Source organism: Stenella coeruleoalba (assembly GCF_951394435.1).
Source record: "Stenella coeruleoalba genome assembly, chromosome: 16".
Classification (NCBI taxonomy): Eukaryota; Metazoa; Chordata; class Mammalia; order Artiodactyla; family Delphinidae; genus Stenella; species Stenella coeruleoalba.
The window spans coordinates 30311230-30337266 of record NC_137162.1 but is presented as its reverse complement, the minus strand read 5'-3'; the positions used below and the strand labels follow the sequence as shown (position 1 = coordinate 30337266).

Sequence of the window (26037 nt, the reverse complement as noted above, 5' to 3'; positions counted from 1 at the left end):
CTATTACTCTTGTCCTTCTGGACTCAAGACTTGCAGAATGTTACCAGGGAAACCTAGACCTTGGATCCTTCAGAAGATGGAGTTGTCTCAACTCTGCCCATGCCCATGTCCTCAGTTCTGTGCCCATCCACTCCAAGGGACTAGGGATATCCCAGCCACAATCATCCCTGGGCCAAGTACTAGGAATGGGCTATCCCAAGCCGCAACACCTTGGGAACGGCCAATGCCTCCTTTGCACAGACACTTCCCCAGGCCCAGGACTCTGCTCTCTACAGCCTTTGCAAACGGCTGATTGGTAGCTGGGGCTGAGGTTCATGAGGAAGTGTGTGGGTAGGCTCAGACAGAAGGTAAGAGGTTCAGCTTAAGAGTCATGAGTTCAGATCCTGTTCGACCACCCACAATTCCTACCCCTCCCCATTGTAAAGAGTGAAGGGCCGTCTTGTAAAAGGTGCCTACCAGGGCTTCCCTGGTGGCACAGTGGTTGAGAGTCCGCCTGTCGATGCAGGGGACACGGGTTCATGCCCCGGTCCGGGAAGATCCCACATGCCGCGGAGCGGCTGGGCCCGTGAGCCATGGACGCTGAGCCTGCGCGTCTGGAGGCTGTGCTCCGCAAGGGGAGAGGTCACAACAGTGAGAGGCCGCATACGGCAAAAAAAAACAAAAACAAAAAGGTGCCTACCAGGGTTCCTGCCCAAACAGGGCTCAGTCCCCTTTCTCCTTCTCTCCACCTCGCTTCTCAGCTCCCGAAGATCTTCAGGTCCTGTCAGTCTACAGTCACCACTCTAATTTCATTCCTGAGTGCTGTCTTGGCCATGTTGCAGGACCCAGAAGACAGCTGCATTGGGTGAGACCTCACCATCTTGGCCCTATGCCCTCATCTTACAGACTTGAGGTTCTAAAAAAAGCAGCCATCTACCATTTGTTATCTGTGCCTCTCTTATGCAATTCCTATTACCTTATGTGAAGGTCTTGGCCCCAAACCTGCTTATGGGTTCTTCCAGGATGTCTGAAACCCTGCCTCATCCCGGATCCCCAGTGCCTTGCACATATGTGGCTGGCCTGCAAGAAAAGTTTGAAAATGGTGATGCTATTGTGTTGTGGCATTTATTGGGTCAAGGTTTTTGTGGGATGCTCTTAAGAACTTTAATAAATCCAACATGGGAGAAAATGGTGTCAAGAAAGTCTCATGGAGGTGGTACAGCATGACTGGAAGCTCTGGTTGAGGAAAGCAGGAGAAACTAGAACCACACTGCCTGGGTTCAAATCCCAGCTCCTTAACTTAAAAGGTGGTGGCTTCAGGCAAATCACTTAATCTCCTGGGCCTCGGTGTTCTCATTTATAAAATGGAGAAAATAGTGCCTACCTCATGACGAATAAAGCCATGACATAATGAGATAATGATTCAAAACACCCAGAACAGTACCTGGCACGTGTGTCAAGTGCCAACCCCCGGAATGATGACAGCAGAGACAGACCATCTGGAAGGTGTGTGGAGGTGGCCTTCTGGAAGTTCAGGAAAAGGGACTTATATGATACAGAAGCAAAAGAGGTGGCAGTGACTTGTGCTCACAGTGGAAAGGAAAGGGTGGCTGAAGTGTTAGGGCACGTGGGGCACGCTGAAGAGACAGATGGGGGCCACTGAAGGAAGAAGGGCCAGTGGTGGCAGCAAGAATCAGCAGCTGTCATTTTATAAGCCCTTAAGTGTCCCAGACACCTCAGGTCCTCGTTTTACCCTCCCAACCAACCTATGAAGTATTAATTGTTTTATACATGAGAGGAGGAAAACGCACAGAGCTGTGACTTGCCTACTATGACACAGCTGCTGAGCAGCGGGGCTGAGTCAAACTGAGTCACTGAGCAGCCTTCCGCTGCAGCCCGTGTGAGAAGGTGCTGGGCAGGACAGGTGCCCCTGGGGCTGGTTAGCAGAGCTGGGCTGTACCAAGAAAGGCTTCCTTGTGGGAAAGGGCCCCAAGCCTGGGGAAGATAAGACTGAGGGCAGAACCAGGAGGGCCACTTAACTAACTGAACCCCCATCTGCTCAAAACACCCCATTTTACAACTACCAAATACACTGCTGTAAAACCCTATTGTCTTTCCCTAGGCCACAGCTCAAGACTGGGTCAGTCTCAAAGGAGAAAATAGGCAGGCTCTGTCTAAACCCTCACCATTCTTCAAACACAAATAAATCAGAAAATTCACCTCCCTCCACCCTCCTCCAGATACAGCAAATCGCTTGGCCTCTGCCCTCCAGCCTAGAAAGTTTCTGGACTATGTTCTTATTCCAAAAAGGGCGTGAAAGCCCACCTAGCATGTTTTTAAAAACCTGGACTGAATTTTCTGATCTTGTGGAACATCGACCCAGAAGCACTCATCGACTGCAGCTCCACTGGTCTCCATCTCACACCTCGACCCCAAAGTCCCCTCTCCATCACGACTTCATTATGAAAGGTGTCCCCTCTGTGCTTTTTCCCCCACCTTCCACCAAAAAGCCAAAGCATGCTCCAAAACAAAAACCAAATTTATTCAGCAGACACTTTAATTAAGAAATCCTATAAATCAGGACCACCACAATTTCAGACACTCCGGTGCGAAGTGTACGTCAATAGCTACATCTGGAGGATGAACAAGCCATTGAATCTTTTAAAAAAATTAGTTTAGCTCCTTTACAGTTTGGGGGTGGCACCTTACTTAAAGCACCGTCAAGTTTCATACGGGTAAAGCCTGCGGTTTCTCCTCTTGGAGAGTCCCATTTAAAAAACGGTTTCGGTCACTCACAAAGAGCTGGTGGCAGAAGGAAACTGAGGGGTGAAGACCCACGAAAGCTCAGACCTATGGCTCCACAGAGGACCAGAACAGAGCAGAAAAACAGCCGGGGTCTCATCCATGCAGTGAAGACATCAGAAAGGGTGGAATAAGAAAGGCCAGCCGGGAGGGCAGGAAAGAGACATAAGACATTGTTTATGCCTGTTTCTGAGAAATCTCATGGCACGGCCAGGAGTGGCCTCACGGGAGGAGGAGGAGCTCTGGACAGAAGGAGAGAACAGAGGAAAAAAAATCTCTCTCCTCGCACAGCCCTCTCCACCTGTGTGTCCTCTGGAGACGCTAGGAGGTGGCGAAGCACAGACAGGGCTCTTCTCGGAGCAAGAGAAAAAAGACACAGCGGTCAGTTAGCTCTCCCAGGAAGCCCACAACCTTCCGTCCAAGCACACCGTGACCTTGAAACACAGGTGGCAAGGTCAAGTCATTTAAAAGTCCACATCCACCTCGACCCACCTTCAAAATTCTCCACCTCCCTACCCCCGACAACTGGAGCTCACATCTCCCACCTCGACCAGTCACCGATGTGATGGGAGAAAGGGGGCGGGCGATGCCAACCCACCCACCACCAAGCTTTTACATTCTTCTTCCCTCCGGAATTTCTTTGCACAGCAATTGTAGCACCATTTTCACTAAGTTCCTCCACCGGAAAATAAAATGTATTCGTGTCATCAGTTTTCAAGTATTCTTACAAAGCCCTCGCGATTCTCGCCCCTTGGAGCCGTATCTTTAAACAATCCAAGCACACGACACCCCCAAGAGTTAAGTCAGGTACAAGTTGATGCAAATAGCTGCCATAGTTCTCCCAGTTTTATCCCAGGTTCCTGTCCCCGAGGTGGCCGGGGAAATTCTCACGCGACACGTACGCGCCCTGGCCCGTGCATTTCTCCACGCTCAAGTTTTCGCCGACAGCCTCGCCGGGGCGGGTAACTTCTCGGCTTGAGGTCTCTCCCCACTAGCCTCCTTGCAGCCTAGGCGGTCGCTCCCAGGACGGCAACGGCGGCTTCAGCTCAAGGTTGGGGAAGGCACAGGACGCCGTTGGGTCCCCGCAGCGGCTTCTTCCTCCTCCAGGGGCCCAGGGTCAGTGCAAGGCGCCGGAGGGCTGAAGGGCGACAGGGTCCGGTCGGCTGCGGCTGCCCCCGGGTCCGGGGGGTACCGCGGGGCCCGTGGCTGCCACCGCGGCGACGGCTCGCTGGAGCCTCCGCACGGCCTCCTTGATGAGGTTCCCCGAGAGCACCAGCTGCTGCAGGAGCCTGTGCGGGTCGTCGTCGTTGGCGCGCGCCCCGGCTGGGGGCCATCGTCGCTGTTGCAGGCGGCGGGAGGCGACAGCGCCCCGCAGCCATCCTCGCCGGCACGGCCCGGGCAGCGCGCTGGGGCTTGCGGCGAGCTCGGCCACAAAGTAGGGCGCAGCCCGGCCCCGCACCCGGCCACGGTCCCCGAGGGCGCAGCGCAGGGCCCCCGGGGGCGCCGGACCCCCAGTCTCGGCCGAGGCGGGCGGCAGAAGCAACGGCAGAGCCGGGGCTCGGGCCTTGTCCGCCCGCACCACCGCCGGGGGTCGCGGGGGCTGCAGTGGCGGCCCCGGGGGCGCGCACGGGGAGGCAGGGCGGTCCTGCGCCGCGTCCAGCTGCAGCGTCTCGCCGATCTGGGCCACCAGCCGGTCCACCTCGCCCGAGCCGCCCAGAGTCACCGACTGTTCCAGTAGGAGGAAGCTGTCCTCCTCCTCCTCTTCCTCGCCGGCTTCCTCTTCCTCCTCCCTCCGGCACGGCATGGCCCCCCGCGCGGGCACCCGGAGCTCTGCGGGAGTCGCCGGCGGCTCGGCTGCCCCCGGGGCTCGGTGGGCCGCGGCGGAGCCGGGCGCGGTGCTGAGGCCGAAGCCGGAGCCGGGGCGGACGCGGAAGCCGGAGCCCGCCAGGCACTCTCGCCGCGCGCCAGCAGCCGCGGGAGCCGGAATCCTACCGGCTCAGGTTGATTTGTAAACAATGGGTGACGTTGCCTCCGGGCCCTACCACCGCGCCGGGGCAGGGGGGACAAACGAGGAAGTGGCGCAGCGCGGGCCGTCACGGGCAGCGCAGGGCCGCGGCCGGAGCCTTCTTGTGTCTGCGCTGGGTGTTTGCTTAGGAGGGGATCTGGGGCATGGGGAGAGCTTCGTACTTCCCCGACCGGATTAGCAGCACAGGACTATGGAGACTCTGAGGTGGCCACGATTGGATTCTCCCACTAACGGACACACCCACCCACACACCCAACCACTCATCCTCCGACGCTTCCTCCCTCCCCACGTGTCAGCAAGACTTGGGCGGCCCCGCTCCCCCTCCCGCGCACCCGCAGTCAGCGGGGCCCGGGAGTGGTGGGGGAGGGGCGGGCCCTGCGACCAGCTGGCTTGGGAGGGGTGGGGCTGGGGAAATTGGGGGCGGGGAGGGGACTTCGTAATGGAGGGCGGAATCGCCCTGAGGTGGAGTCTCGGTGCCTGCTCCCTCCGCCTAGTCCTCAAGCGCTACGACCCACCGCGAGAGAAAGACGCGCCACCGCCTGGCTAGACTTTGTTCGTTAAAGAAAAAAAAAAAAAAAAAGCCGCGCGGCCAGTAAAAAAAGATTTAAATAGAAATATAGGGCGATGAAAAAAACCTCTCTAATCATAGGAGTCAAACATGGTTCACATATTAAAAGTTTTTCTTTTCCAGCCTTTTTCTATAAAAGTGTTATACAAACAGCCACTCGTATACAACGTTATACACTTTTCCACTAGCATTATCCCGTAAACGGTGTTCGTGTTATTGCATGCGCCTTGAGAACATGTAATGATTACGCAAGTTTCCATTAAGTGGCTGTACCACAACTTACTAAATAATTCCTTTAACGTTTGCGGTTTACCTCATTTTACCGTTGTAAATAAGTGCGTGACTAACATTTTTGTGTGTAAAACGTTTTCCGTGTTGATTCTTTCCTAAGAACATATTCCCAGGAATGGGAATTCAGGTCAAAGGATATGGATATTTTAAGGTTTCTGATAAATGTACCAAATTGCTTTCCAACAGTTGGGTAAATTTACTCTCTCATCATTCATGTGTAAGCATACATTATTCGTTGCGCCTTCACTGGTATTAATACTTGAGTATTATAGTTATTTTTCTGATTTTGTAGGTGAAATGGATCTCATTTCAGTATTTATTTCTTTGCTTTTAGTTAGGTAGAGTAGTTTTCTAAATGTTTAACCAACTGTACTTCCTTTTTTTGTGAATAGTTCTCTAATAAGTTTTTCCTATTGATTTTTTTCTTTTGTATTTGCATGACTCCTCTACATGCCAGAAGTTCACTCTTTTCTTTCATAGTTTGCTGTGAATATTTCTTCGGTTTTTGTTGGCCCTGTGGAGTTTTTTTTTTTCACTAAAACTTAAACTTTAATATAGTCAAATCTACATAAAGTACCTTCCTTTGAAACTTCTAACACAATGCTAAATTTAGTCTTCTTGCCTCCAGAAAGTTATTAAATATTACGTTCTATTTTCCTGAGATTTTTCTAGTGCCTTGATTTTTTTCAAATCTATCTGGATTCATTTTGGTCACTGGTGCAGGGAGATGATACGATTTTTTTCCCACCACATAGCTTGTCAGGCAGGGCTGTAGTTCTTCAGGACAGAGGTGTTTGGGCACTGTAAACACAAGCTCTGCCCTGAGCAGCTCCCAGCTGCTGGTTAAGCCAAAGGTTGTAAGGACTGGGTGGGGCTGGGAATATTATGATCAGTCTGTGTGCGAAGTCGAGAAAAACCTTGAACAGGTTGTACCAAGACCTAAAGAGATTCACGTCTCATTCCTGCCGTGTCTGGGTGTGTGGCTCCTGGCAAATCAGTTTACAAGCGAAAACACATGTAAAATGGAAAAAATAATCCCAGCCCTGCCTCCCTCTGAGGATTGCTTTCAGGATCAAATAAGATAATGGGAGCAGGCTTTGTCAGGCATTACACAAATGTAAGGTGGGATTAGGTCCAATGGTTTACTCACAGAGGCCTGGCTTAATTCCAGCGATTCCCTGAGGGAATCAGCTAATATATTCATGATAAAGTTTCCCCCTTACAGCCCACTAAGTAAAACGTACCCCCAAGGCATTACTCCCTTGAAACTGCCTTGTCCCTGAATTCTGCCCCGGGACCACCCTGACCTGGGATTGATTAAGGCCTTCTTGAAGTCAGCCCAAAGGCTCCCAAATCCCAAGGTGTGACCCCCTACAACTAGTTCTGCAGGTTTTGCTGACAGATCCTTTCCCAACAAGCAGCCTTCCTCCTGCATCTCTGTGGAGGGCTCTTCACACGCTTTACTGATGAGGACTGAAAGCCATTTCCCCCAGAGAGAGTGATTTTCATTTTCATTCTGATGGTACTTACTGGAGAATTTCAAGGGGAATGAAAATTAGGGGAGGGCTTATGGATTTCAGCAGAGTTAAATAAATGGGAATTTTTTTTTCTCCTCTCTGTAAGATGATGCCTGCCCGTAAGTAGAGAAAAGCAGTTTTATGCTCCATTGACTTTAAACATTAATGGAGCTGGTGTAGCTATTGTCTCTAACCCAGCATCCCTGGAAGTCGTTTTTCTTTTCTTGTCAGGGTAATTCCCATAGTGTTCTTAGTACTAAAGGAAATGGAGCTGAGATGGCATTCTTTTAAAAATCTTCCCTTTGTAATGTTGCTTTTGTGTGGAGATTGCTATGTAAATATGCCGGGACTTGGATATTATACTATTCATTATAAAGATGAATTCATTACAAAAGACCAGTTCCATTTTCTGGGGGCACTTCTCTGGAGAGCTCTGAGAGAGGAAAGTGCTGTGCTGGACCAGTGGGAGGCAGAGAAATGCCCTGGTTTAGGAATCAAAATACAAGATGCTAGAGAGGCTCAGATGCAATTAAAAGTAATGAGAGGGTATCAGAAAGGGAGGCGATGAGAGCTGCGTGCCTGGCACGCTGGGCACCTGCCTGGAAAGAGACATGGAGGGTATTCAGCATCACCCGTGGAAGGACACAGAATTCAAGGATTTTCTGAATTTTTTTGGACTGCATTGAAATTCTTCGCAAGGAGTTTGCTTTCCACCTGGACTTTGTTTTCAGTAACCTGTACTCAGACACACCAGCGGGGATGAAGAGACAGACTCTAGGCTTGGAACTCCACCTGCATCCAGCCATGTCATCCTTCTGTGCCTCAGATCCTGAATCTGTAAAATGGAGGGTGATCCTTTCTTTACAAAATTGTTATATTACATAAGAATATGTATGGGGGGCTTCCCTGGTGGCGCAGTGGTTGAGAGTCCGCCTGCCGATGCAGGGGACGCGGGTTCGTGCCTCAGTCCGGGAAGATCCCACATGCCGCGAAGCGGCTGGGCCTATGAGCCATGGCCGCTGAGCCTGCGCGTCCGGAGCCTGTGCTCCGCAACGGGAGAGGCCACGACAGTGAGAGGCCCGCGTACCGCAAAAAAAAAAAATGTATGGGAAGACTTATCACATGACCTTGGCAGGGGTGATGTTGGAGTGAAGCTCTGAGAAGCAGAAATAGTCTTAGTGATGTGTAAGCCTAAAGAAAGGGGAATTCTATGCTGTGGTCCATGAACAGATGAATAAACAAGTTGGGGTAGAGCCATGCAATGGAATATTACTCAGCCATAAAAAGAAATGAAGTGCCGATGTGCTACAACATGATGCTCAAAAACATGCTAAGTGAGAGAAGCCAGAAACACAAGGTCATGCATGTGAAAATATCCAGAATAAGTAAACCCACAGAGGCAGAAAGTAGATTGGTGGTTGCTTAGTTCTGGGGAGCGAGAATGGTGGTGGCGGGGGAATGACTGCTAAAGGGTACGAGGTTTCCTTTTGGAGTGCTGAAAATGTTTTGGAGCTTGATAGCGGTGGTGGTTGCACAGTGCTGTGGGTGTACTAAATGTCACTGAATTGTACACTTTAAAATGGCTAATTTTATGCATGTGAATTTCACCTCAGTAAGAAAAATTCTATGCTGTATCTGGTATTTGATCTAGTTCTTTCTTTTTCTATAATTGTAACAGCAATCTATTTGGGGATTTGAAGTCATCGCAACTTCACCATGCTTCCAATGCAGGTCGCCACTCTTTTTCGACTTTGAAGTCACATTGAAGATGTCAGATCAGCTGATTCCCTCACTCCTGTTGCATGATTTTCTGGCCAAGGTGAACTGGGTCTTTGTCTTCCCTTGCTAAGGAAGCAAAGGCTAGTCCAGAGGCAGCCAGGGGACCACGGTGGGCCTGATAAAGATCTTCAGTCGTCCTTCCCATCCCAAAGTTTTCTCCTGGTTACCTGCTTCTCTCCTTTGTGCTAAGGGTGTTGGTTGGGAAAGTGGATACAGTACAGTGCCTAAAGGGAAAGGGGTTACTTTTAATAAAATTACGACCTAGGTAATCATGATTAGAATTTGCCTTGGACAAAACTGTAGGTTCAGATCACAGATCAGTGGTCGCCAAAGGTTCAGTTGGTGGAGGGGAGGCTGTGACTACAAAGACGAGCACGGGAGTTTTGGGGGGCAATGGGGGGGCGATGGAATTGCTCAGTGTCCTGACTGTGGTAATGGTTACACACATCTACACTGGTGTTAAAACTCAGAACTGTACACCCAAACAACAAAACAAACTGTAAACACACACACCATATATTAATTATGGTGGCAGATGCATGGGTGTATACATTTGTCAAAACTCAATGGACCCTTCGGACTTCCCTGGTGGTCCAGTGGTAAAGAATCTGTCTTGCAATGCAGGGGACGCGGGTTTGATCCCTGGTCAGGGAACCAAGATCCCACACGCCGTGGGGCAACTAAGCCTGCACGCCACAACTACTGAGTCCGCGCACCTCAACTAGAGAGCCCACATGCCCTGGAGCCCTCGTGCCGCAACTAGAGAGAAGCCTGTGCCACGATGAAATATCCTACATGCCGCAACTAAGACCCGACGCAGCCAAAAAAATAAATTAAATAAATAAATGTTTAAAAAAACCTTAAAAAAAACTCAATGGAGGGGCTTCCCTGGTGGCGCAGTGGTTGGGAGTCCGCTTGCCAATGCAGGAGACACGAGTTCGTGCCCCAGTCCGGGAAGATCCCACATGCCGCGGAGCGGCTGGGCCCGTGAGCCATGGCCGCTAAGCCTGCGCGTCCGGAGCCTGTGCTCCGCAATGGGAGAGGCCACAACAGCGAGAGGCCCACGTACTGAAAAAAAAAGAAAAAACCTCAATGGACACTTAAAATGGGTAAATTAATTATATGTGAAATATAACTGCAATAAAGTTGATTATCAAAAATTTGCCTTCGGGGCAACTTCCCTGGTGGCGCAGTGGTTAGGAATCCGCCTGCCAATTCAGGGGACATGGGTTTGATCTCTGGTCTGGGAAGATCCCACATGTCGCAGAGTAACTAAGCCCATGGGCCACAAGTGCTGACCCCATGTGCGACAACTACTGAAGCCCGCGTGCCTAGAGCCCGTGCTCTGCAACAAGAGAAGCCAGCACGATGAGAAGCCCGTGCACCACAACGAAGAGTAGCCCCCGCTCACCGCAACTAGAGAAAACGCATGCACAGCAATGAAGACCCAACACAGCCAAAAATAAATAAATAAATAAATATTTTAAAAATTGCCTTGGAACATGAAAGACATATGCTCTATAAGTTCTCTATAAGTCACATCATATGGGAAAGTAGGAAAGATGACAAATGGGCTGCTGGTTGTGTGACAGACCAGGCCTCATAGGGTGCGGGAAGTCCTGGCAGGGTCACCACAGCCTGGAGCTCAGCTTGGGAGGCTGTAACCTCTCCCCCATTCGCTTCAAGTAGGCCATTCTGGATTTTCCTCCTGGAGTAACTTTGCTTCTGGTTTCTTGGGGGAGGGAAGGCACAGGTGAGTCCAGCATCTACAGACCCTGACACACAAGTGCACTGAGGCCTTCTCTTTCGTGCTTCAGACTCGTGCAGGAAAACACCAGACCTCCTTGGAGACAGTGCTGGTCTCCTCCTCAGAAAAAGCACATGACTTCATTTGGGAAAACATAAGCCCATTTGGAAATACAGACTTGAGAACATTGTCTAAATTCATTCTTACCCGTCACAGGCCTGTGCCCCTATGTCTAGTGAGCTGTCCAGGGCCCACAGCCTTCTGGTCCTGACCAACTTTAGAGGGGGCACCACGTTGGGAGTTGGGTGACTTGGGTAGTAGTCTTGGTTCCTCCAGTACCTGGATGCTGGGGACAGCAGTCCCAGCTCTGGGCCTCATGGTCCCATTTGCAAAGCAAGCAGTTTGGACTCAACTCCTGAAGGCTGCCCTGGCTCTAGGATGCTGCGTGAGCAGCTCGGCTGTGATATCCAGGCCCATAATCTCTAACCCTTCATCGTACTACTCCTGCAAAATTAGGATGGCCAGCAGCTAGTGCCGAAAAAACTGACAAGGGCATTGGGAGACTTTGTGCTTTTTACTCTGTTTCCAATTCTGTAAAATGGACATAATAAAACCATCTAATTTAGGAGCTGTTCTAAGCAGAGAAGGAGGAGCCAGCTGCACCTGGTGCTCAGCTTGACAGCCCCAAGTAAACCACGGCCCCTCCCTCTTAATCCAGGCCCTGTGAATGCACACTTTTAGAAACCTGTTAGCCTTGATTTGGGGTTCATTCTTTTCTCTCTACTACTATATGGTTTTAATATTTTCTTTTCTAGCAGTCTTGCCATATATTTGGCTTTTATTATATAAATCTGTGGATACAGACGGACTATACATTTAAGTAAAATAAAATTGCTGTCTCCCCCAAAGAACAAACAAACCTTCAAGGTTAAATTAGATAAGAATTTAGGTAATAATTCCCAGCATTTATCTGTAGTTATCATTGTGCCATGTACTGAGCTTAATGCCTTACACATACATTTTACCTTATCCTCAAAACAAATGTGTGAGTTAGATATGATCATCTCTATAGTATAATATAGAGATCTATAATATAGAGAGGATATTCTCTCTAGGGAAACTGAGGCACAGAGAAGTAAAGTAACCAGCCCAAGGTTACACAGCTAGCAAGCGGGGGACTGGCCTTTGGGTGACCCACCATCCCAATTTGCCTGGGACCCTCCTGGTTTTAGCCCTGAAAGCCTGCTGTCCTGGGAAATTGCCCTAATCTCAGGCCAACCAGGATAGCTGGTCGCCGTAACTCAGTGGTCCTCAACACTGAGGGCAACGTGGCTCCTCAAGGGACGTTCTGCAATGGTAGTTGTTATAGTAATGGTAGTTATTACTATTTGTATTACTATTACTATCACATATAATTTTTTAATTTCTCATCCTCCCTCTTCTTACCACTATGATATCCCTACAAAAGTATTATCAGCTCTACCAAACCACTTCCCATGCTTGTAGGAGGAGGAAGGGTGTTGATTGGGAGTACCCAAAGTGAAAGGCACCTACTTTTACTTTTTTAAAACTCTTTTTTCCCTTGCTTTTGGAGCAATTATTTATTTATTTATTTATATTTTTTGGCCACACCGCGCAGCATGTGGGATCTTAGTTCCCCGACCAGGGATCAAACCCACGCCCCTGCATGGGAAGTGCAGAGTCTTAACCACTGGACTGCCAGGGAAGTCCCTACTTTAAAAAAAAATTTTAACCAGAACCCACTTTTCTGGCTCAACCAGTGTTTTTTTTTTTGGCGGTATGCGGGCCTCTCACCGTTGCGGCCTCTCCGGCTGCAGAGCGCAGGCTCAGCGGCCATGGCTCACGGGCCCAGCCGCTCCGCGGCATGTGGGATCTTCCCAGACCAGGGCACGAACCCGTGTCCCCTGCATCGGCAGGCGGACTCTCAACCACTGCGCCACCAGGCAAGCCCTCAGCCAGTCTTTAATGAGAGCTCCGAGCCTGCCCCATCCCGTGCAGCCTTCAGCCAGGAAAAGAAGGCTGGCTGCGGAGCAAGAGCAAAGGCAGCTGAATACATCAATGAGTAACCCCCCTGAGCTGCTGCTGCTGTGTTTTGTGCTTTCTTCCAAACCTGGATCCTCAAAGGGGACTTTGCTATTCTCTTTTCTGAAAAATGAGAGTACATTGTAAATAAAATCATTTCAAAGCATGGTTGCTTAGTGGTTTCTACACACAAAGGGAAAATCCTCTAAAAGGTAAACAGCCCAACCAAATGTAAGGTAGGAACTTTGGGGGCCAAGGGTCCTTAATTAGTGGCCCCTGTCCTTTAGAAGTGGCTCTAAGCCTCATAAAGTTCAACAGAAATACTATATGATCCAGCAATCCCACTTCTGGGTATATAACCCAAATTGAAAGAACTGAAAGCACCACATTCATAGCAGCATTATTCTCAATAGCCAAAGATAGAAACAACCCAAATGTCCATCCAGATTTATGAATGGATAAACAAGTGTGATATAGTCATACAATGGATTATCATTCCTCCATAAAAAGGAAGGGAAGGGCTTCCCTGGTGGCGCAGTGGTTAAGAATCCGCCTGCCAGTGCAGGGGACACGGGTTCGAGCCCTGGTCCGGGAAGATCCCACATGCCGCGGAGCAACTAAGCCCGTGCGCCACAACTACTGAGGCTGTGCTCTAAAGCTCGAGAGCCACAACTGCTAAGCCCGCGTGCCTAGAGCCTGTGCTCCGCAACAAGAGAAGCCACCGCAATGAGAAGCCCGCGCACCGCAATGAAGAGTAGCCCCCTCTTGCGGCAACTAGAGAAAAAAACCCGTGCACGGCAAGGAAGACCCAATGCAGCCAAAAGTAAAAAATAAAGTAAAAAAAAAAAAAAAAAAAAAAAGGAAGGGAAATCTGACACATATGAGAACATGGATGAACCTTAAGGACAGTATGCTAAGTGAAATAAACCAGTCACAAAAGAATAAATATTGCATGATTCCACTTATATGAAGTACCTAAAGTAGTCAAATTCATAGGGACAAAAAGTAAGACAGAAAGCGGCTGGGGGAGCGGAGGAATGGGAGTTGTTTAATGGGTATGGAATTTCAGTTTGGGATGATGAAAACGTTCTGGAGATGGATTGTGGTGATGGTTGCACAACAATGTGAATGTACTTAATGCTACTGATCTGTACACTTAAAATGGCTAAAATGGTAAATTTTGTGCTATGTATAATTTATCACAATGAAAGAAGAAGCGCCAGTTGCCTGGAAAAAGGAAAAAAAAAAGACAGACAATAACAAGTGTTGGCAAAGATGTGGAGAAACTGGAGCCCTTATACATTGCTGATGGGAATGTGAAATACTGCAACAGTTTGGCAGTTCCTCCAAAAGTTAAACATGGCCTTAGCATATGACCCAGCAATTCCACTCCTGGGCATATAACCAAGAGAACTGAAAGCACATATACATACAAACACTTGCACAAAAATATTCATAGCAACATTATTCATAGCAGCCAAAAAACAGAAACAACCCAAATGTCCATCAACTGGTGAATGAATAAACAAAATATGGTATATCCATACATGGAATGTTATTTAGCCTTAAAAAGGAACGAAGTACTGATACATGCTGCAACATGGATAAAACTTGAGAGCATTGGGCTCAATGGAAGAAGCCAGACACAAAAAGCCACGTGTTATATAATGCCATTTATATAAAATGTCCAGAATAGGCAAATCCATAGAGACAGGAAGTAGATTTCCAGGGGATGGGGGAAGGGAAGCAGGGCATGAGGAATGACTGCTTAATGGGTATAGGTTTTCTTTTTGGGGTGGTGGAAATGTTCTGGAATTAGTGGTGACAGTTGTAAAACACTGAATTGTGTGCTTTAAAAAGGTGACTTTGGGGCTTCCCTGGTGGCGCAGTGGTTGAGAGTCCGCCTGCTGATGCAGGGGACACGGGTTCGTGCCCCGGTCTGGCAAGATCCCACATGCCGCAGAGCGGCTGGGCCCCTGAGCCTGCACGTCCGGAGCCTGTGCTCAACAATGGGAGAGGCCGCAACAGTGAGAGGCCCTCGTACCGCAAAAAAAAAAAAAAAAAAAAGGTGACTTTGGGGAATTCCCTGGCGGTCCAGTGGTTAGGACACCGTGCTTTCAGTGCTGAGGGCCCAGGTTCAATCCCTGGTCTGGGAACTAAGATCTAACAAGCTGCAGGGTGAAGAAAGAAAGAAAAGAAAGGAAGAAAGGAAGAGAGAAAGAAAGAAGTAAAGAAAGAAGGAAAGAAGGAAGGAAGGAAGGAAAGAAAGAAGGAAGGAAAGAAGGAAGGAAAGAAAGAAAGGAAACAGTCTGGCAGTTTCTTATGAGGTTAAACATAAACTTAGCGTATGACCCAGGAATTCCAATCCTAAGACTCTATCAAGAGACATGGAAACAAGTCCATAAAAAGGCTTGGGCCTGAATGTTCCTAGAAGCGTTAGTCATAATAATCCAAAGGTGGAAACAATCCAAATGGCTATCAACTGGTGAATGGATAAACACAATGTGTGTATACCCATACACTGGAATACTATTCAGCAATAAAAAGAAATGAACTACTGAATCATGCTAAAACATGGAGGAACCTCAAAAACACTATGTTAAGTCAAAGAAGAACTATGTTAAGCCAGATGCAAAACACTACATATGACTTGATTCCATTTACGTGAAATATCCAGAAGAGGCAAACTTACAGAGACAGAAAGCAGACCAGCCCGGGGCTGTGGATGGGAGCAGAGAGTAACAACAAAGGGGCACAAGGGAAGTGTTGGGGGTGATGGCAATGTTCTAAAACTGGAGGTTGGTGATAAATTATATTAAAAATCATAGAACTGGGGCTTCCCTGGTGGTGCAGTGGTTGAGAGTCCGCCTGCCGATGCAGAGGACACGGGTTCGTGCCCCGGTCCGGGAAGATCCCACATGCCGCGGAGCAGCTAGGCCCATGAGCCATGGCCGCTGAGCCTGCGCGTCCAGAGCCTGTGCTCCGCAACGGGAGAGGCCACAACAGTGAGAGGCCCGCGTACTGAAAAAAAAAAAAAATCATAGAACTGTACATTTACAGTGGGTGAATTTTATGGTATATAAATTATATATCAACAAAGCAGTTAAACGTTGCTTTAAGGAAATTTATTGTCAATAAAGGAAAACTCTAGAGCTGTGGTTCCCAGCCACACAGGGCTATTCAGAACTTGAAATGTAGCTAGTCTGAATTGAGATGTGCTGTTTAGTGTAAAATACACTCTGGATGGGCTTCCCTGGTGGCACAGTGGTTAAGAATCCGCCTGCCAATTCAGGGGACACGGGTTCGAGCCCTGGTCCAGGAAGGTCCCACATGCTGCAGAGCAACTAAGCCTGTGTGCCACAACTACTGAGCCTGCGCTCTAGAGCCCTCATGCCACAACTACTGAGCCCACGTGCCACAACTACTGAAGCCTGTGCACCTAGAGCCCATGCTCTGCAACAAGAGAAGCCACCACAATGAGAAGCCTGTGCACTGCAGCGAAGAGCAGCCCCTGCTCGCCACGATTAGAGAAAGCCTGCACGCAGCAACGAAGACCCAACGCAGCCAAAAAAAACACAAAAAAACACACTGGATTTCATAGACTTAGCATCAATAACAGAATGTAAGCTATTCATTAATAATTGTTTACATTATTACATGTTAAATGATAATATTTGGATATATTAGGTTAAATAAAATATATTACTAAAATTAATTTCACCTTTTTTCTTTTTAAACGTGGCTACTAGAAAATTTTCATAGGTGACTTGCATTATATTTCTATTGGTCAGTGCTGCTCTAGAAGCAGGTCTAGCTTCAGATGAACCTTGATCTAGCAGCTTAAAAATGTCACTAAAGGCCTGATTTCTTTCCAGTTTGCTCTTCCATGGCGTTGGTTTCATCCTGTAGCTAGCTACACTCAGTGTTGCAGCCAGCAACTCTTAGAGGGGCATGCTTCTTCATCCAAGAGTAGAGAGTCTGGGTATCAGAATCTTTCCCAGAAGGTCTGGGATTCATGCATTGGACTGACTTAGTTCACATGCTCACCCCTGGGTCAATCTTGTGGACAGGAGGAGAGACTCCATCGATAGTTCACATGCCCTACTCCTACAGCTGGTGATAGAGTCGACTTCTCCAGTATCACATTTTTACCAGAACTGAAATCAAGAATGTACGGAAGGGAAAAGAATGGAATGAATGCTGGGGAAGCAACCAAGAAATCTCCACATTGAGAAAGAGACCACAACAACACAGTGTGATGAGTGAAGTCATAGAGGTATAAACAGATTGCCTGTGGTCTGTTCTTGCTATTGTTTCTTTTTCTTACTCATACCTTGTCTCCTAGTATGCAAGGTTATCATTGATTGAATACTGGACATTGTATTTGAAAAATTATTTATACAAATAATTTGGGAGCTAGGATGATGTCATCCTCCACATAGGATTTTTGTTTGTTTCTATCAAATTCCTGGGAACCCTAGGAGTCTGGAAACACCTTACTCCAAATCCTAGCCTCAAGATTCCCTGGGCCACCCAGACAACTTGATGGTAATTTCCAAGTGTATGTGACATACCTTAGATTTATCCTTAGTCCCAGTTTGTAGTCCGTTAGGGTCCCAGCTTAAGGTGTGTGTATAATTTATTTGGGTCTCCACTCTTGGTGATTCCTAAACTCAAACTTTTGTCTCCTTAACCTCATGAGGCCCCTAAAAGTGCATTTCAGCCTCACAACAGACTCTTTGTAATTTGCACCACCACGCATCCACCCAAACAAAAGTTTCCCTTTTGCTGGGCTCTCTGAGTCCTATCTACTCCTGAGGCTTGGTCAGGTAATTCCTCACTATACTGTTAGCTTTTTGTTACTTTTTAAAAGTTATGTCTTTTTACACCAAAGTGGGAAAGTGATGGTGTGATGAATTGGGAGATTGGGATTGACATATATACACTAATATGTATAAAATGGATAACTAATAAGAACCTGCTGTATATAAAAATAAAATTCAAAAAAAAAGTTTTGTCTTTTTAAATGTTCCATCCTACTTCCTTTATTTTTAGCAATAAAGTACTTTTTAAAAATAAATTTACTTATTTAGGTCTTCGTTGCTGCGCATGGGCTTTCTTTAGTTGCAGCAAGGGGGAGGGTTGCTACTCTTCCCTGCGGTGTGCGGGCTTCTCATTGCGGTGGCTTCTCTTGTGGAGCACCGGCTTTAGGAGTGCAGGTTCAGTAGTTGTGGCTCACAGGCACTAGAGCACAGGCTCAGTAGCTGTGGCACATGGGCTTAGCTGCTCCTCGGCATGTGGGGTCTTCCCGGACCAGGGCTCAAACCCATGTCCCCTGCATTGGCAAGTGGATTCTTAACCACTGCGCCCCCAGGGATGCCCAATAAAGTACTTTTAAATTAAGGTATATACGTTGTTTTTTTCAGACATAATGATATTGCACACTTAGACTACAACATAGCATAAACATAACTTTTATGCACTGGGAAACCAAAAATTTCATGTTACTTCCCCCCACTCCCCTTTTTCTCTGACCCCACCGCATAGCTTGTGGGATCTCAGCTCCCCGACCAGGGATTGAACCCTGGCCCTTGGCAGTGAAAGCGTGGAGTCCTAACCGCAGGACAGCCAGGGAATTTCCCTGTGTTACTCCCTTTATTGTAGTAGTATTTGCTTTATTGTGGTGGTCTGGAACCAAACCTGAAATATCTCCAAGGTATGCCTATAATGTTCTTGACAGAGTTTGAAGTCAGGGTCATGCTAGTCTCATAAAATGGGTTGGGGGCTTCCCTGGTGGCGCAGTGGTTGAGAGTCCGCCTGCTGATGCAGAGGACACGTGTTCGTGCCCGGTCTGGGAGGATCCCACATGCCGCGGAGCGGCTGGGCCCATGAGCCATGGCCGCTGAGCCTGCGCGTCCGGAGCCTGTGCTCCGCAACGGGAGAGGCCACAATAGTGAGAGGCCCGCGTACGGCAAAAAAAAAAAAAAAAAAAGGGTTGGAACGTTCCCTTTTATCTACCGTATGAAGGAATTTGTGCAAGATTGATGTAATTTTATTTTTAAATATTTGCTGGTGAAGCCATCTGGACCAGGAGTTTTCTTTGTGGAGTTCCAACTTTTTAAATAGTTATAAAGCTATTCAGAATTTTTTTTGCAATTCAAAATTTTTATAGATTATACTCCATTTAAAGTTATTATAAAACTGACCATATTCCCTGTGCTGTACAATATGTCCTTGTAGCTCATTTATCTTATACACGGCATCCTACTTTTTTTAGTTGAACGTCAGAGAATTTTGGACTGAATTGCTACAGAACTCCTCACCAATGACCTTCGTATTACTAAATCCAATAATCCTCACCTTACTTGAACTTTCAGCAGATTTGATGCAGCTAATAACCTCTTTTTCCTTGAAATGTTATCTTCACTTAGGATACCATGTTCTCCTGTTTTGTGTTTTATTTTGTTTTGTCTTGTTTTTTTCTACCTCACTGGCTGTTCTTATCTGCCCTTAATGTTGGAGTGTTCCAAGCTTAGCCTTAGATGTGTTTTCTCTATCTATACTCACCCACTTGTTGATATCCAGTTTATTTGCTTGAAAACAGACAGACACACACATGTTCCCAAATGAATACACCTACCCTGGGAGCTCTCCTCTGAGTTCCAGATTCATATATCTAGTTGCTCTAGCAGCTGCATCTCCATTTGGACGTCTAATAGCCATCTCAAACTCAATTGTCTAAAACTGAACTCCTGACTCTCCAGCTCCCAAATGTTTCATCTGTAGTCCTTCCCATCTCAGTTGATGGCCACTCCAGATCATGTGACCCCTATGTTCACCGTCTTCCAATGGCTCCCCTTTCCACTGCAAGGAAAATGTCAAAGTCCTTACAGTGGCATATAAGACACTACGCCAGCTCATCTCCCTTACTCTCAACTCCAACCACTTTTCTTTGAATAACCCGAGCACATGCCTACCTCAGGGCCTTTGCTCTTGCTACTTCCTCCATCTAGAGGAGTTAGCTAAAGCCTCAATTATTCAAGTCCTTAATCAATTTAAAGTTAATTGCCCAATTTAAAGTTGAAATCACCCCTTCTTCCCTTCCAATACTCCCTGTCCCCTTTTCTGCTTTATAATTCTCTGTAACACTTATCGCCAGCTAACATACTTCAATTCCATATTTATTTTTTGGGTTACCTCACTGAGGCTAGGAGTTCTCTTTGTTTTGTTCTTTGATGTATCCCTAGTGCCTAGGACAGTGCCAGACATATAGGGAGCAATGATAAAAAAAGGATTGAATGATGGAATGGATGAAATATGTCCAGGCCTCGTGGTCCAGAAAACAAGGGGCCCAGCTTCCCTCTACTGTGGCTGAAGATCCCTCCACGAACAGCACTGAACTTCATGTGGCAGTTTTCATACCACCTAGAGCCATTTCTCACCATCTCCACCACTGACGCCACCACTCCCCACCCCAGCGTAATGCACCGTCCCCTCTTGTCTGGATTGTTAACAGCAACTTCCCAGCAGGTCTGCTCATTTCCTCTTTTTTTAAAAAAATTTATTTTATTTTTGGCTGCGTTGGGTCTTTGTCGCTGTGCGCGGGCTTTCTCTAGTTGCAGGGAGCAGGGCCTACGTTTTGTTGCAGTGCGTGGGCTGCTTATTGCGGTGGCTTCTCTTGTTGCGGAGCACATGCTCTAGGTGCGCGGGCTTCAGTAGTTGCGGCACGTGGGCTCAGTAGTTGTGGCTCTCAGGCTCTAGTGCGCAGGCTCAGTAGTTGTGGCGCACGGGCTTAGCTGCTCCCTGGCATGTGGGATCTTCCCGGACCAGGGCTCAAACCCATGTCCCCTGCACTGGCAGGCGGATTCTTAACCACTGCGCCACCAGGGAAGTCCCCGTGTGCTTTATATTTATTTTGTCTGTCCCCTCCTCATAAACTTTGTGAAGGCAAAGTTCCTGTCTGCTTTGCGTACTACTGTATCTCCCACGCTTCCCAAAATGTTTTTGTAGAGGGAAGGAAGGAAGTCCTTTGTTCAGAGTAAATGCACAGTGCAGGTGTATGAAGAAAATGATGGAAAGGAAGAAAGAAAAGACTTGCAGGCTGACTCCACCCCTCCTTGAAAGGGTACAAGGAAGAGGAATGAATACCCAGCAAGCAGCGCTGTCCCACCCCACCCCACCACACCCCACCCCACCCCACCACACCCCACCCCACCCCTCCCGGCCCTCCCAGCCCTCAAGAACGTCAGTCATGGTACAGCTCCACCCTCCCCTCACCAAGTACAAAGAAACTTCCTCTGCAATTAGTTTTAGTCTGAGTTGCAGGGCTTTGGGGGTGAAGAGCCTGCAAGATGACTTATGGGAAGAACAGACTCTGGTGTCCCAATCGCACGCGGTGTTTTGAAATTCACAGCCAAGCCTCTTTGCAACACCATGCTCACCCGGGGCTAAGCTACTTCTGTTTCGGGCAGTGTGGGCTTGAACTCTGGAGGCCTGGGTGCTCCCTAATGCCACCTGCTTAATGTTGCCTTTGGGGTCTCAGCTGTAAAGTGGGAATCACGACGGTAATCACCTTAACGTGAGGAGGCTTGTAACTGTCCTCTGTACCTGCACAGGAGATTTGAATCTGGCAACTGTGGATCGGGTGTGACTATGTCCCTGTGTGAAGTCCCAAGGGAGGGGATCCATGTGATTCCCTCTAATGACCCTCCAGTGGAGAGGGAGGGGCTTTCTTCAAAACAAATACTAGATGTCAGCTTTGCTCGCTGATTACTACTTGTTTTGGAGGTGTACGCACCTACTCGGAAGGAGTTGAACTAGCTGCCGGAATGATTAAGGAAGGCATTTTTCAATAAGTATTATCACACAACGATCCAATCAATACAGGCACACAGGCGACCGTGTAAAGTGTAAAATCTGCTCGGGTAACACTGTGCCTCGTCATTTTTTTGAGCATACTTACAACGGAGGGCTGGTCCCGGGGTTATTGGCTGTTATTCAGGCTCAGTTGCCTCAAGTCCAAGATCTACGGCATAGCGACCATTCTGGTGCAAAGCAAGACTTTTCAAGATCTTGCAAGACCTACAGAGGAGCCATAAGGACTGTATGGACTATTCCTGGCATGGTTCACAAATCCATCTGCCTGTCAGCGGCGCCTCAGGTCCTCTCTGAAATTCTGGCCTAAACTTGTATCAGCTCTGTAATTGGTACCTATGGACCTACAGGGTGACATCCCTGGAATCTGGAAATCAAGCTGCCCTCTAGAAGTCAAACCCTGCAGGTCCACACAAGATGGACAGGATAAGTTATCTGCACAAGGCCCCAGAGGGAACAGGACACCTCCCTGCTTGGGCTTGGAAATGCGATCCAGGCATGCCTGCATGTGAAGAAAGCAGGAGCCAAATGAAAACTCAGAAAAGCTTCTGGACAGCAGGTAAGTGGCTCCAAAGAACCCAGAAGGTACCACAGACCTGAGGCCTGTTCTGCAACAGTAACCAGAACAGAGAGGGACCCAGTGGGCAAGATATATCCCATACACCAAGGACAGCCATCCTACCACAATGACATTACTAACATATCACTCACGTGATTCCCTTTGCCCAGGTTCATGCTCACTAAAGCCTCTGATTTTGACTCCCTTTGCAGGGGACCGCATGAATGGAGCAGTCACCATGACACCAAGTCTCTGGCCCTGTAGCACTTATATTTCTCATTACAAATTAATAAATGGCAAATTTGACTAGGCCTCTTGTGAGACTATTTTTTCTCCTCTGAACACGATCGACTCTGATTTTAGGTTTGCAAAGCTGATATCCAGACCTCACCCGGGGATGTGCACGCAGCCTGCACATGCAGTGGCAGGCCACCACACCTTCACCTACTTTCTTAATCAATACTTACAGACTACTGACCACAGCCCCAAATGGGAGAAAACCTTCCTGCACTGCAACCCTGGGCCTGGATGACTCAGCCAGCCTCTAACAACCTGGTAAACATATTGTTTCTTTCTTTTTAAAACATATTTATTTATTTTGGTTGCGCCGGGTCTCAGTGTGGCATGGAGGATCTAGTTCCCCAACCAGGGATCGAAACTAGGCCCCCTTCATTAGGAGCCTGGTAAATATTTCTAATGGCAGCAGTGACATTAAGCGCAATTTCAGGAAATGGCGAGCCAGCTTACACTGCCCCAAATCAGGGTGCTTTTCTGGAGTACAGTCATCTACCCAATCATAATAATGTACACCAAAAAATAGAACAAAGAGCTGTCGTCATGTCATTTTCTAAATGTTGCTTTGCACATGATCCAGCATCTAGTGGCATTAAACTCCTGCATACATCAAGGAGCAACATACTTATGGACTCAAAGATCCTTTCTAAGTAAACCGAGCTACATCTACTGGGCAGATGTTTAAGCCAGGACATTGAAAACATGTTTATGGGGTTTATACATCAGTAGGTTAAAAATTTTGTGATAGCCAAGTGCAAATTTAGAATATAATCTTGTAATTTAAAACTCTATTTTTTATCCAAAAAAGCCCTGTGTATAGAAAAAGGAAACAGGGATGAAATATATAGGATTAACAGTGAGAATCTGGTGGAAGGATTCTAGCCCATTTTTCACTTTTCTGTTTTTTTTTCAAACGTTCTGTGAAACTTTATTTTTATTTATTTATGTTTTTGGCCATGCTGCGCGGTTTGTGGGATCTCAGTTCCACGACCATGGATTGAACCCAGGCCCTCAGCAGTGAAAGCGTGGAATCCTAACCACTGGACCGCCAGGGAATTCCCAAATCTTCGTTAATTTTAAGTAAAATACAGAATACATTCTAATTTTCTAAGTTACCTTTTGAAGAAACGTATGCAACCAAGATGAATGAAAACAGAGACTACTTAAACGTCTTAAGTAATTTTCCCACTTGTTGCAAACAACAGAGAAAACACAGGATCAAACATGTGGACTGAGGCAGGCTTGCAAATGAGCCAAAGACCTAGTAAGACAGCCAATGCCAGGAATGAACTGTGGGGACAGCCACCATCAGGCCTGCTGACGCCATCTTGAGAAGCAACATTTCCCAAGAAGGGGGAGGGTTGGCTTAACCTGACCCACCTGTGTCCAGAAGTGTCATGATGATGGGGGACACGAGCAGATTGCCTTTGCAAATCCCCAGCATGATGCCAAATCCTCGGCCAGCACAAGGGTTGCTGTTTTGGTGCAGCCAGGGCGGGTACACTTTGTCTTCCATTTCTGAGGATGGACCCCAGAAAAGAAAGCCTGAAGTCTCAGATTCTGACACTGTCAAAAGCATAACGAAATTAAAGTAGTAAATCTGGATCTTGTTGGAGGCTCTCCACCATTCTAGTTGCCCTGAAATCAAATGAGTCTCGCGCTGATGAATACGCCCAATTCCCCTCCATCCCACTGTAGAAACAAAAGCGGCACTGACTTTCCTAACAGATGTTTCAAGCACCTGCAAGTTTCTGGAGCAGATTAATTCTTGCCTTTGCATCAAGATAATTTGCATTTGAAACCTACTTCCCAAAGGATATGGAGTTCAACACATCACTAACACAAACCTTTCTAGGTCACCCGCCCCTCCCACCTTTGAAAGAAACAAAGCTCCTCGGAAAATACGCCATAATAAGCAAGTTGCTTCAAAATTTTAAGACATCGATCCTGGGCAGTTGGCTCCCACCCATACTTATTTTACATGAAGCTTCCTACTGCATGTGCTTACATTTCCTGAGAAAAGGAACAGGAAAGGGCTGGGCTAGCTTAACTTGACCTACCTTGTGTCCAGAAGTGTAACGACAGGGGGTCATGGTTGCACCACCTTTGCAAGTCTAATAGCCACCTCTTTTGACTTTTTTTTTTTTTTGACTTTTCTTGCTTGCTCTCAAATTTCAGACTTTCTGTGAACAAGGCATGTCAACAGCGCCACCTCTGGGCAGAGTGTGGTTCCTCTCAGCTTCCTAGCCCAAAATCAGCAGGAGAAAATGCCCTAATTTGGGGGCAATTGATCAAGTTGACTTGTGTCCCCTTAGAGGATGAGTAGAATGGTGCACAGGGCCTCCTGGGAGCCATTTCAAATGGGGAGATTTTGAGATAATAAAAATTATCAATCCAGTGCCGGGGACAAGCATACCTGGGGGTGCGGTTCTTTGCTTCTTGATTCCTGCCGGGAAAGCACACACAAGGGGTTCCCTGGGCTGATGGGACAAATGACCTTAGGAGCAATGGGAGCTCTGCACCAATCCCTTCTCTGCTCCAGACCAACAAAAGCTGGACAGCAGGAATCACATTGCTCTTTGTACCACAACTTGTCTGGGAAAAAAGAGAATGTGAAGATCAGGAAGTTGGGTGATCAGGCTGCACTTGACACACAGAGGGGCTCAGTAAACAGTCCGTTGAATCAGTGAACAAAGCTGCTGGGAGGAACTTGTGCCCTGGGGCAGCCAGTGCTGCAGCTCTCAGCCAGCTGTCTCCCCTTTTTATTTTTATTTAAAAAAAAATTTATTTTTGGCTGCATTGGGTTTTCGCTGCTGCACGCAGGCTTTCTCTAGTTGCAGTGAGCAGGGGCTACTCTTTGTTGCGGTGCACGGGCTTCTCACTGCGGTGGCTTCCCTTGCTGCGGAGCACGGGCTCTAGGCACGCGGGTTTCAGTAGTTGTGGTGCATGGGCTCAGTAATTGTGCTTGCAGGCTCTAGAGCCCAGGCTCAGTAGTTGTGGTGCACAGGCATGTGGGAGCTTCCCAGACCAGGGCTCGAACCCGTGTCCCCTGCACTGACAGGCGGATTCTTAACCACTGCGCCACCAGGGATGTCCTGCCTCCCCTTTTCAGTCCGAGTTCCTGGTGCTCAACCACAGCTCCACAGACCAGCCCCAGAGCATTCACTGCCCCTTCTGGTGCTACAAACATCACCTTCTAACTGGGACTGTGAAGTCAGGGAGACCTCCTGACACAGGTGGGTCAAGATCCAAAGGGCATAAAGAAGCTGTGGCACATATATACAATGGAATATTACTCAGCCATAAAAAGAAACGAAATTGAGTTATCTGTAGTGAGGTGGATGAACCCAGAGTCTGTCATACAAAGTGAAGTAAGTCAGAAAGAGAAAAACAAATACCGTATGCTAACACATATATATGGAATCTAAAAACAAAACAAAAAAATGGTTCTGAAGAACCTAGAGGCAGGACAGGAATAAAGACACAGATGTAGAGAATGGAATTGAGGACACCAGGAGGCGGAATCATAAGCTGGGATGAAGTGAGAGAGTGGCATGG

The 26037-nt window shown here is 47.6% G+C and overlaps 1 protein-coding gene across 1 annotated transcript; it reads right to left on the bottom strand.

The window, feature by feature from the left end:
- Nucleotides 1-2535: 2535 nt before the first annotated feature.
- Nucleotides 2536-4967, bottom strand: FRAT2 (FRAT regulator of WNT signaling pathway 2). The gene has a single exon (XM_079900144.1). It carries the CDS (start codon nt 4583-4585, stop codon nt 3899-3901), a length of 687 nt encoding a protein of 228 aa, XP_079756270.1. The 5' UTR covers nt 4586-4967; the 3' UTR covers nt 2536-3898.
- Between the last annotated feature and the right edge of the window lie 21070 nt (nt 4968-26037).